General features: G+C 49.5%; 1 protein-coding gene across 1 annotated transcript in view; it reads right to left on the bottom strand.

Moving 5' to 3' along the window:
• The window catches only part of Rok (Rho associated coiled-coil containing protein kinase), a 75,683-nt gene that overhangs the window by 25,149 nt on the left and 37,282 nt on the right, over nt 1-13,252 (bottom strand). Inside the window, exons 12-13 of the mRNA XM_075873861.1 lie at nt 9,935-10,057; nt 8,067-8,300 (exon numbers count right to left, since the gene is read on the bottom strand). Of these exons, the coding sequence (XP_075729976.1) occupies nt 8,067-8,300; nt 9,935-10,057 (357 nt within the window). The remainder of the gene's footprint in view (nt 1-8,066; nt 8,301-9,934; nt 10,058-13,252) is intronic.

Here is a 13,252-nt window from a genome sequence, read left to right as displayed (position 1 = left end):
GAAGTTCTGATTTGTCAGCGTGGTCACAGGCGTGTGATGATGCATTTCAGGAACTCCGACGGCTCCTCACCACGCCTTCCATACTCCGACATTTCGATCCGTCTGCTCCAACGGAGCTTCATACGGACGCTAGTGGTGTCGGGCTAGGGGCCATACTGGCCCAACGCAAAGAGGGCTTTGACGAGTACGTCGTTGCCTATGCCAGCCGCACCCTCAGTAAAGCCGAGAAGAATTACAGTGTAACTGAAAAGGAGTGCCTCGCCATTATTTGGGCAATCGGAAAATTTCGGCCTTATTTATATGGACGTCCGTTTGATATTGTAACAGACCACCATGCGCTTTGCTGGTTATCTTCACTAAAAAATCCTAATGGTCGGCTCGCTCGTTGGGCATTGCGGTTACAGGAGTTCGATATCCGTGTTATCTACCGTTCTGGCCGGAAGCATTCCGACGCCGATGCCCTGTCATGTTCGCCATTGGCTTCAGAGCCTGTCGGCTCGCCTATCTCCGCTAGTGCTGCCTTGGCCATCAGCATTTCGGACATGCCTTCCGAGCAACGCAAAGATGCTTGGATTTCTTCTCTTTTGGACTTTCTCTCAAACCGGACGCCCGCTCCAGTTTCCAGGACGCTTCGCCGTGAAGCAGGACACTTCGCTATTCGGGATAACCTGCTTTACCGCCGAAACTACAGCTCGATCGGCCGTAAGTGGTTGCTCGTCATCCCCCGACATCTGCGCTCTGACATCTGTGCCACGTTCAACGATGATCCGCAATGTGGCCACGCTGGTGTGTTAAAAACATACACTCGCTTGCAGCTGCGGTACTACTGGCGCGGTATGTACAGTTTCGTTCGCCGTTACGTAAGGTCTTGCCTTACGTGCCAGCGACGCAAAATGCCCACTCAACATGCCACAGGTCACTTGCAGCCATTGCCATATCCAGCACGAGCTTTTGATCGTGTCGGAATCGACCTTTACGGTCCGCTTCCCTATACTTCGAGTAGCAACCGCTGGGTCATTGTCGCTATCGACCACCTAACGCGGTACGCTGAAACAGCTGCGTTACCTTCTGCTACCGCAAAAGACGTTGCGCCTTTTATACTGCAAAAACTGGTTTTAAGGCACGGAGCACCTCGGGAGTTACTAAGCGACCGTGGCCGCGTTTTTCTCTCCGATGCCATCAAAGCGTTGTTGAGCGAGTGTCGCATCATACACCGCACTACCACAGCCTATCACCCACAAACTAATGGGATGACAGAGCGTTTTAATCGTACGCTTGGGGATATGCTGGCCAAGTACGCTTCATCCGACCAGTCAAATTGGGATAGCATACTCCCTTTTGTGACATATGCTTACAACACTGCAACGCAAAGCACCACTGGATTTTCGCCTTTCTTCCTTCTTCATGAACGCGAGCCATCATCAACAATGGATACCATTCTTCCTTATCGACCGGACCCTTCAGAGATGACTACTGTTTCTCGAGCAGCAGCACACGCTGAAGAATGTCGGAAGCTTGCTCGTGCGTTCACGTCCCATGACCAGACGCGCCAAAAACATCGCCACGACGCGTCAACCACGCATATGAGCTTTGCTCCGAACTCACTGGTGTGGTTATGGATTCCTTCTACTCCTCCAGGACACTCCCACAAGCTTTCGTCCAGGTACCATGGCCCTTATCGAGTTGTACGCCAAACATCCCCTGTCAACTACCTTGTCGAGCCGCTGGATGCATCTCCGGACAAGCGCCGTCGGGGACAAGAAATCGTACACATCTCTCGGCTCAAGCCACACCATGACCCTTCTGTGTACACCTGTCCTTAGGTCGCCAGGATGGCTCCCTCATCGGCCGGGGGTGATTGTAACGAGGGCAGTGGGCATGGAGCTCGAGTATAGAAAAGGAAGAAGACTTGCTGTGATCGCAGGCTTGCGTTCAGTTAGCCCTTGCGCTAAATAAAGCTGTCGTTCGCCGAGTCAACTCCTGCTTGTTCAACAACCCGTTTCAGTAGTTATAATTAACACTGACACAGTGAATTACTCGTTGCAATGAAATAAATACAAATTTCGCTCGGTCAATTTTTAACGACTTTTTACAACACAACCAAAGATGCAAGAGCCGCCATAATACAACACTTGTATTGCGCTATGGTAAAACTTGAAAGGCCGCAGAAAAAGGAAAATAAATATTAAAACCTATTCACAAGCAAATTATGCAAACTTTGACGCCGCCAGGGTCAACCTCGACGACGCCCGGGCTATCCACACAGAAAGTAGCCACACAAAAAGGTAGTTCTTAAGAGTCCTGGAATATTGTTACGGAGCTCGCAAACACACGGAAGAGAGGAATGAGCGTATTTCCTATATTTACATGCCAAAGTGACGCTTCAGAGCTGCCAGTCTCTCGCGCGGCGAGTCCACTTCTTTTTCATCGAACTGTTGTCCACGACGGTAGAGCCATGCCCACTGCCTCGTAATATCACCCCCGGCGAACAAAGCGCCGTCACGGCGCCCCTAAGTCAATCAGGACTGGCAGTATAGTAGGGCTTTAGGCGCGACACATGAACAACATCAGTAGATGGTGTAGCAGAGGATGAGTGCGGTTGAACGGGAGTGATGAGGTAGTCGACGTCGGTGACCTTGTGGAGAACTTTGTAGGGTCCTGTGTATCGTGGGAGGAGCTTCTCGCACAAACCTTCACGTCGATACGGCGTCCAGAGTAGGACAAGAGAGTCATCAGGGTAGTCAACGTCGCGGTGCGAGTCATCGTAGCGGACTTTTTGTGCGGCCTGAGAAGCACTGAGCCGAGTGTGCGCGATTTGGCGAGCGACGCGGGCTCGAGAAGCAGCGTCCTGCGCATACACCGTTGGTTGGATAGTAGCAGAAGGAAGGAGTGTGTCGAATGGCAACGCAGGGTTGCAGCCGTACAAAAGAAAGAATGGAGAGTAGCCGGCGGTGTCATGTCTTGACGAATTATATGCAAATGTAACGTAGGGGAGCATTGCGTCCCAGTCACGGTGGTCAGCAGAGACGTACATAGACAACATGTCTGTAAGAGTTCGGTTGAGACGCTCCGTGAGACCGTTAGTCTGGGGATGGTAGGCAGTAGTAAGGTGATGTTCGGTAGAGCAGCTCCGGAGGATTTCGTCGATAACTTTTGCGAGGAAGCAGCGGCCCCGATCCGTCAAAAGCTGGCGCGGAGCTCCATGCCGCAGAATGACGTCATTTAGGAGAAAGTCTGCGACGTCTGTAGCGCAGCTAGTTGGCAATGCACGAGTTATCGCGTATCTGGTCGCATAGTCGGTTGCGACAGCGATCCACTTGTTGCCTGACACGGACGTCGGGAAAGGTCCGAGCAAGTCGAGGCCGATGCGGAAGAATGGTTCCGGGGGAATGTCGATAGGTTGGAGCAGGCCAGCCGGACGGAGAGCAGGACGTTTCCGACGCTGGCAGCGCTCGCAAGCAGCGACATAACGGCGCACAAATTTATACATGCCAGGCCAAAAGAACCGTTGCCGCACGCGGTGATAGGTGCGTGAAAAACCCAGGTGTCCCGCCGTCGGTGCGTCATGCAGATGTTGAAGAATAGTGGCACGCATGTGTTGGGGAATAACTAACAAATATTCCGGGCCATCAGACTTCATGTTGCGACGATACAGAATGTCGTTGCGAAGGACATATTGACGGAGAGAAGGGTCGGAATGTCCTGAAGATACTCGCTGAATGACCTTCTTGAGGGTTGCGTCCCGGCGCTGCTCTGTGCCGATGTCGTGCAAATCAGATATGGCGAGCACACAAGAATCGCCTTCATGGACAGCGAGGCTAGCAGGGTCCACCGGATAACGCGAGAGACAATCAGCATCTTGGTGCAACCTGCCCGACTTATAAATTACGTCGAAGTTATACTCCTGGAGACGTAGAGCCCAGCGACCTAGGCGACCAGTTGGGTCCTTGAGCGACGACAGCCAACACAGAGCGTGGTGGTCCGTAATAACTGAAAACTCGCGGCCATACAAGTAGGGGCGAAATTTCGCTACAGCCCAGACCAACGCAAGACACTCGCGCTCTGTTATCGAATAGTTTCGCTCAGATGTGGAGAGAAGGCGGCTGGCATACGCAATAACACGCGTTTGGCCTCCCTGGTGTTGAGCGAGGACGGCGCCGATTCCGTGAGCACTGGCGTCTGTGCGTACTTCAGTCGTCGCAGACGGGTCAAAGTGAGCCAGTATTGGTGGTGAAATGAGCAGGTCGATCAGCGTGGAAAACGCAGCTGCTTGGTCTTGGCCCCACGAGAAGGGCACGTTCTTTTTGAGAAGATCAGTTAGTGGTCGTGCAATTGTAGCGAAATCGCGTATAAAGCGGCGGAAGTACGAGCATAAGCCCACAAAACTCCGAACATCTTTGGTTGAAGAAGGCAGAGGGAAATTCTTGACAGCGCTAATCTTGTCAGGGTCAGGTCGGACGCCAGCAGCACTTACAAGATGACCAAGGATCGTGATTTGTTGTCGGCCGAAATTGCACTTTTTCGAGTTCAGCTGGAGTCCTGCTCGACGAAAAACGGCTAAAATGGTCGACAAACGAGTTAAGTGAGTTTCAAATGTTGGGGAAAAAACAATCACATCGTCGAGGTAGCAAAGACAGATGGACCATTTATAACCACGAAGAAGAGAGTCCATCATGCGTTCGAACGTTGCCGGGGCGTTGCACAGCCCAAAAGGCATAACCTTGAACTGATAAAGGCCGTCCGGTGTGATGAAGGCAGTCTTTTCTCGGTCTAAGTCGTCGACAGAAATTTGCCAGTAGCCCGAACGCAGATCAATAGATGAGAAGTATCGCGCGCCATGAAGGCAATCAAGGGCGTCGTCGATTCGTGGCAGCGGATATACGTCTTTGCGGGTTATCTTGTTCAAGGCACGGTAGTCAACGCAAAATCTCCAGCTGCCATCCTTCTTTTTCACTAAAACAACAGGTGACGCCCATGGACTTGAAGAGGCCTCTATGACTCCTTTGGAGAGCATTTTCTCGACTTCTCGTTGTATGACCTGGCGTTCGGACTGGGAAACACGATACGGTCGCCGTCTAACAGGATTAGCATCGCCGGTATGTATTTGATGACGCACGAAGGACGTTTGCCCTAAAGGGCGGTCATCGAAGTCGAAAATATCTCGGTAGGTAGTCAGAACGTGGTGAAGTTGCGCCAACTGACAGGGCAGAAGATCAGGGGCGATCATCATCGTGATTTCGTCGCTAGGTGCGTTTGCTCGGCTGGCTGCAGTAGGGGACGAACAGTCTTCAGGGTCCAATGCCACGATGCTACATGCATCAAGTGGGGAAACGTGGGCTAACGAAATGCCTTGCGGGAGAACTTGGGTCGAACTACTGAAGTTAAGGAGCGGAAGCTGAACGTAGTTGTCCACAATAGTCACGATTGTATGCGGCACAGCAACACTTCGAGCCAAGAGCACATCCACCAATGGAGACACTATGTAGTCACCGTCAGGAAGAGCTGGTGATATCGTTAAGGCAACACACGTGGTGGCTTGCGGTGACAGCCGAACATAATCAACAGCGCACAAGCGGTGTGACGGTGAGGACGGCACAGGTCCAAGTCGAGGCAGTTCAAGTTGAAGAACGCCGGTTGCACAGTCGATGAGAGCAGCATGGGTGGACAAGAAATCTAAACCAAGAATTAGGTCATTTGGGCACTGCTCAATAACTGCAAAGAGAACAGATGTGGGGTGATCGGCGATAGTGATGCGTGCTGTGCACATTCCTGTGATGGCAAGACTTCTTCCGTCGGCGACACGAATAACGCCAGGGGCAGCCGGTGTGAGCACTTTCTTCAGGCGGCGACGAAGTCGGGCACTCATCACAGAAATATGCGCCCCAGTGTCAACAAGTGCAGAAACAGTCAGGCCGTCAACGTCGACGTCGATCAAATTTCGTCGTGTCGGCAGTACAAGGAGAGGATTTGAGGTCGGTACCGAGGATGCAGCTTCACCTCCAAGAGCTGCACCGCTTAGTTTCCCTGGTGAGAATTGAGCGGGGAGGTCGGGCGTCGTCGTAGAGGAGAAGGGGACGACGGTCGACGTCCTGGCGGCGAACGAGACTGGTGACGTCGAGGCGACGGTGAGCGGCTGTGCTGCGTATCAGGGGCATCGCAGGCGTAGGAATCGACGGGCAGAGGCCGGCGGTAGTTGTCGGCGATCGGCTCAGGAGGTTGGAAACGACGGTAGCTATCGGTGCGGCGAGCAGTGTTATACTGGTTTCGGGACGAAGACCAATGGTTGTGGCAATACCGTGCGACGTGACCTATGCGGCGGCAGTTAAAGCAGATCGGCCGATCATCCGCAGTTCTCCATTCGGCCGGATTGCGAGAGCGTGGATAAGACCTTTCTTGGGGTGGTGACCTGGGGCGAGGCGGCGACCTTGAACGGAAGCCAATTGGTCGAGACTGAGCAACGGCGCAGACATCGAAGCCCAAATTGCTCAGTTCTTCCCGCACAATCGACTGTACCAAGCAAACCTGAGGTACTTGCAAATCGACGTGGCCGTTGGCGGGAAGAGTAGGTGTAATTGCTTCGATTTCCCGCCGGACAATTCGCGTAATTTCAGACGCTGGTGAAGACTGCCGATGGGAGGACAGTCCATCTTCGCAGGAGGACGTCGCTGCGGTGTTCGGCAGTCGAGTAAATGATCTTGAAATCCGCCTGCTTTTGGCCAGTTCAAAACGCCGGCATTCCTCAATAATTTCGTCGACGGTCGCACAGTTCCGGCACATTAGCAGGTTGAACGCGTCGTCCGCTATGCCCTTGAGGACGTGGCCAACCTTGTCAGACTCCGACATGTCGTTGTCAACTTTACGACATAGAGCCAGCACGTCCTGTATATATGAGATATACGGCTCTGTGGACGTCTGAGCACGTATAGACAACTCCTTCTTTGCAGCCGCCTTTCGACCGATGGGCTTCCCAAATAAGTCGCGAAGCTTTTCCTTGAAGGTGTCCCAACTGCCGATCTCCTCCTCATGGTTCTCGTACCAGACTTTGGCCGTGCCTTTCAGGTAAAACAGCACATTGGCCAGCATAAGAGTCGGATCATACCGGTTGAGAGCACTGGTGCGTTCGTAGTCGGCTATCCAGTCGTCGACATCAACTTGGTCCGTACCGCAGAACGTTCCAGGATGCTTCGGATGCGTCAGCACGTACGTGGGTGGGGGTGGGGCCAGTGGAGGCGTTGCCGTGGATGGTGCGGGCGTCGCCGAAGCCGATGGAGAGGTGGCCGTGGGATCAGTCCCGTGTTCCATCACGGAAACTCCGATTTGACGACCACTGCGGAGCTCCGTTGTATGGCGCTTCGTTACCCAGCACTCCCACCAATTTGTTACGGAGCTCGCAAACACACGGAAGAGAGGAATGAGCGTATTTCCTATATTTACATGCCAAAGTGACGCTTCAGAGCTGCCAGTCTCTCGCGCGGCGAGTCCACTTCTTTTTCATCGAACTGTTGTCCACGACGGTAGAGCCATGCCCACTGCCTCGTAATAATATCCACACAACACCTGAAAATATTGACTGCTCAAGTGGAACTTCACTGAGTATAAATGTGCACGGTCTGCAGGATCAGTGAACAAAACACCGCAGCAACAAGAACGGCAAGAAGGAGGTTGGAGAGAGGGACACCACCAAGGAAAGTCGCTAGCTTAGAAGCCGGCTGAACAGCCTGCCCTGGAGAAGGGACCGAATGGGTCCCGAAACGTCAGGTTAGTTTTTACACTTCAATTTTAACATTACAAACTTTGCACTTAAAGTGGCTGGAGAGTACACTTTATTTGTACGTCATATGGCACTTGCACAAATATCAGAAAAAATGTGGTCTATTCGAAGGCAGCTGGTAGCCCTTTTAAGCTTTTCTGCTAGACAATAGTGTAGTAATGTGGCAAAAATGACTCGAGGAGTATTCGCCAAGTGATAGGCCATACTGTCTAGTATTTTTGCTTCTTCCTCAAAGGCTCACGATGATGATTATGCCGAAAGTAAAACAATGAATGGTACCAAAACATGGGCCTACCTGATCAAGTTGTATCTGCATGTTGGAAAGGTCCCGCTCCTGGGAGCCCACCTGGCCGCGCAGAGCACCCACCGTCTCCTGCAGCTCCTGGCAGGTGCGCTCCCGCGTTGCCACAGTCAGCGTGAGCTCCGCGTTGGCCTTCTTCAGCTTTAGTGCTGCGTCGGCTTCCTGCTTCAGCTTGTCATTCAGCTCCCACAACTGCTTCTCGAGCGCAGACGCCTTCTCCGATGCAACCTGGAAGAAATCAAACATGCACAATGGCAAATCACGTCCAACACTGCAAAGTGAAGAAAGGCTTGTGAGCAGGAGAGAATCTCACCTACGCATCATGTGGCACGAAACTATAAACCAAAACAAAACAATTATACACAGACCAACCTAGGGTAACCAATCATATTGGGTATTACGGGACAGTCCCAACTTTTCAGGCACCATCCCTGTCAGGACTGCAACGTGTCCTGGATTTGTTCTGAACCGTTTAGTTAGAAATATCACACCAAGGAGCACGAAGATCGTACAAATTGCACGCACAAAGCAATGTTGTGGTGGCCAACGGTGGATACGAGAGGCTTAGGCTACTACAGCTGAGCTCCCAAGTCAAGTGGGACAACTTTTACGAGTACGTTATCGAGCAAGACATGTGAACAGCACATAACTGCAGTGCTTCAAGAGGCCACAACTATAAAGAAACAATAGACTTGTCTGGAAGATACCACGATAATCAAAACTTGTTTTGATAACTCGCTAAGTTAGTCTACACACTATTCGCTCTCTCTTCATTGAAGACTAGGTAACCCTAGAACGAATACATAATGTATTTACTAGCATAATTTTAGGGCACTCCAAGATCGGTCACGAGAAATCAGTTTTTTTTTCAATTTCCGTGCATAATAAGCAGCCTCCGAACTTGGCGTAGTTCGCCAGTTCTCAACCGTATCTGGCACGGTTGCAATTCAATGCCCTCTTATTAACTGGGGCGAAGAGAAAAAACAAAAAAGACGGCGCCAGCACTGCGCAGGCTTGTCGAGTGAGGAAAAAGGGTGGTTGCCTGGGCGTCGGAGTAACCTTTGCACCAGCCACACGCGCTCCGCTTGGAACTTGCGATCGCGTCCTCATCAAGTGCACTTTGAGTTGCCTGTCGGGAAGAGTGTCGTCGATATCGCGTTTTCTACCTCGTCCGCAAACTTTAAAGCTTTTCAGCTTTCTAATGAGAGCTTCTGCCTTGGCTGCCGTCTACGAGGGCTTGGACAAGCTCGGTACACTTTTGTGTCTATTAATTACTAAACATTGCACGCATGCTGCTCTTGAATCAGTGCTTGAGCACAATCTTCCCACGACAAAATGCCGAACCACAGGCTTAGTTTAAAGAGAATTTGTTGCTTTTTGGTAGCGGTTGCGGGCAATCAAAGTTGCAGTTTTGTACGGAATCAACATAACACTTTGCGGTTGCTCTACTTGAAAGAAAGAGGGCATGTGTGGCGTTTACAACACTTGAAAGGTGGTTCAAGGAATGTAGGTGGCCCAAGACGTAATTGGCGAATTATTGCGATGGTGCTTTCTTTTCATAGTTTTTTTTTCTGCGTTTATTCTGTCGGCAACACGGATTTTTCATTGTTAATTTCTTAAAATTGGAATGTTTGTAGGCAACGTGATTTATTCTACACAAAGCAAGCGAGATTAAGAAAAAAAAAATGCCCCGTGAAATGTGACGCTCGTTTGAAACTTGAGCCCCAGTAGCCAGTTGTTCAGTCGGAAAAGGCCATGCCTATTCAACTCAGATATTTAATTAATGCAACATTTGGCTACATGGCTTTAGTCTAAAGGTTTAGCGATCATCTTCGCATCAAACTCTACTTGGAGGAACCAACCTGAGATGCGGAGGCCAGCTGGGACCGAGACTGTTGTTCACACTCCAGCTTGGACCACAGTTCCTGCAGCTTGATCTCTGCCTTACGCCGGTGCTCGCACTCTGTCTCATACTTTCGCTGGCTCTGTTTGGGACAAGAAAATGAGGACGGCCCGTGAAGTCATTGCATGTATATATAAACGGTCAAGAACATCCACAAGCCAGATCTCGCTGGCTTCGCAATGCCCAAGTACTTTAAAAGCTCGAGCTAGTGCATCCCCCACCCCCAAGGTAAAAAATATCCGAAAAGAATTGGAAAGGGGGCTTTCGCTCAGTCGCGTATCAAAATTCATGATGGCAGAGAAAAAGCCGCTAAGGATAAGGAATGAACACTCATGCTTTTAGTTAAATACTTCATTGAATATTTATGCATTCACTGTCGTCATAATGGGGGGAAGGAAAACAGAGACGGGGGGGGGGGGGGGGGCACATATAAATTTTCCCAAGAAATGGAAAGGGTGCTTGCTCGGGATATTAAGGTGCGCTCGTCCGGCCATTAATGATGCACAGCCTTTGCAAAGCTGAAGATAACTTGCGAGATTGAAGCATCCGAAGCCTGGTTGCGTCATCTACTCATGCTGGCTAAAGCTCTCGATAAGTATTTTTCCTTGTACAGCAATCGTACAATGAATTGACACAGCTTATCGACTGTTAGTGCCATCCCTCCACATAAAAAAAAAAATACGCGAGGCATTTGTGAGATGAGACGAGTAATCCTTTGACCAGAGACATTGCTGGATGCAAAAATTTGACATGCAGGCTTGTCTTTCTCAAGGCAGCAACTAATGTTGTATGTCACTGCCATACGGTTTGTACCTCTCAACAATATTGCAATGGCGACTCCTATCACTTCATTTGACTGGAATGCCAGCACTTTTTTTTTTGCATTCCATTTCTTTCTCTGCTTCTTCTTTTTCTTTTTGCATCATAACCTTTTGGCATGCAATGTCTCTGGGCGATAATTGGTGATCCAAGTTGATTCCAAGGTAATGATGATATTTGGCATTTTTTGGCGCAAGGGCCATTTGATGGTCAAAGAGCGCCAGTGCATGGAACTAGAGATGTGGACAATGATTGCGATAGGTGGCTGTAGAGGGGCCTTAAAATTTCTCGAGCTAAGGCGGGTCAAAACTTAGGAGTAATAAAATCATGACCATGTCATGCAATGTGTGTATACTGTCAATGGGCAATGAGAGTTTGTGATAATAAAAATTATGGTGGACATAGATGGCCTTAGCACAAGTGCCTCGGTTGTTCACACTCTTGCGACCAAGAGCCGCGAGGCAAGTGCTTTGTTCAATGCAACCACCGCAGCGGAGACCTCTTTGGAGAGGTCGTGCTACTGAATGGCCGGGTATATCACATGAAAGGTACAAACTTCTCTTAGAAAAGCCAACAACGATTTATGTGTTAAAAGTGGTTCCCTACCGACGAAAATTGCAGGATGAAGTGGTATATGCTGTCGGTAGGGTAATGAAGAGTGTTGTCTTCTCAGCGGGTCTAATTGTTTACACAGGACTAAAATGTGAAGTATGGCGAGTGCTTCTCCATATATATCAGACAAGGTGGATCGCCACAAGACAAAAGAAATGTATGTGTAGTGTATGTATGTCCTGTTCTTAACCTTGTAAGTATTACCTCTGTGTGGCGTGATTTTGATACTGGCGGCCAATGACCAAGTTGCGGCTTGATGACATGCAATTTATTACTTGTGTGTGTTTCCCATGTGCTCTGCCAATAACCCCTGAGCTTTCGGTTTAGAAAAGCTTTCAACTTGAGTGCAGGAACTGGTATCGATGTATTGCTAGCAGTTTTGTTGGCGGATCCAGCTAGCTGGTCCACCAGAACGTAGTCTTGTATTTCGCGGTGTCTTGGCACCCAGCAGACTACAACATGCTGTTTGGATGAGTAGAAAGGGCATAAAAGTGAGTGAAGCGAGACAAGAATGGGGTTTTTGTGCTTTTTAAGAGTGTGCAGAGCTTTTACTACGCTTAGAGAATCAGTATATATTATAAGTATCTTATTATCTGTATTATTATTTGATGTGTTTAACAGCCGCAAGTATTGCATAAGCTTCACCGGTGAAAATGCTTTTATTAGAATGAAGAACGCCAGCTTCTGAAAAGGATGGGCCGACGGCTGCGTACGACACAGAAGTGCTGGACTTAGAGGCATCTGTAAAGAACTCAGGACATGTGTATTTATGTTGTAGTTCTAGGAAGTATGTCTGAATATGTGCGGTTGGCGTGTGCTTCATAACCGCCAAGAAAAACAAATCGCAGTTTATCGCTTGCCATTGCCACGGTCGCAGGTACACTGCGGGAGTCATCAAACGGTGTTCAAGTGGCACACCGGTTTCCTTCGCTAGGCCCCTAACATGAAGTGAGTAGGGCTATCTCATAGAAGGCCGTTTTTCAAACACAGCAGAACTTGGCATGTCATTAATTGTTGAATGTGATGGGTATTCCTAGTGTTTGTTCACATTAAGATAATATTTAAAAGACATGTCTCTGTAGGTGGAGCGACCATTCGTTCAATTCCACGTATAGGCTTTCCACGGGGCTGGTGCGAAAAGCACCGGTAGAGCGCGGGTGTCTAGATGATGAACAGGATCAAGCATTTTAGGTGCAGTAGGTGTCGCAGACTGATATGCTGCTGACCCATAGTCTAGGCGAGTACATCTGAGGCTTCTATACAAATTCATCAGACATTTTTTGTCACTTCCCCACGTAGTGCGTGACAACACTTTTAGAACGTTCATAGCTTTTATGCACTTGTTTTTTAGATACTTGATGTGTGGTATGAAGGTTAGCTTGGTGTCCAAGATTATGCCCAAGAATTTGTGTTCAGTATTAACAGAAGCACGTTGCCCATGCAGTTGAATGTCGGATTTGGAATGAATGCCTCCTTTTCTGGAGCCCAAGACACACATGCTTTTCTGAGCATTTAGTCGGAACCCATTTTCTTCTGCCCGATTGGAGACTTTGTTCAAACCAAGCTGAACCTGCCGCTCACACATGGCCAGATTACAAGACTTAAAACCAAGCTGGACGTCGACACATGTGCAGTAAAACATATTTTGAGAGATCTACAAGCGCAAAGAATTCATTTTGATAATAAAAAGTGTGCAACTAAGTACACCACCTTGCGTCACTCCTGTTTCTTGAACAAATGTTTGTGAAAGAACGCTGCCCACTCGGACACGGAATGTCCGGTCTAACAAGTAAATCTCGATTATGGTAAACATTCTGCCACGCACGCCAAATGGGCCAGGTCTCTT

The sequence above is a fragment of the Rhipicephalus microplus genome, chromosome 9, assembly GCF_043290135.1.
Source record: "Rhipicephalus microplus isolate Deutch F79 chromosome 9, USDA_Rmic, whole genome shotgun sequence".
NCBI lineage: Eukaryota > Metazoa > Arthropoda > Arachnida > Ixodida > Ixodidae > Rhipicephalus > Rhipicephalus microplus.
Note: the sequence above shows the minus strand (reverse complement) of the source record. Positions and strands in the feature narration are given on the sequence as shown.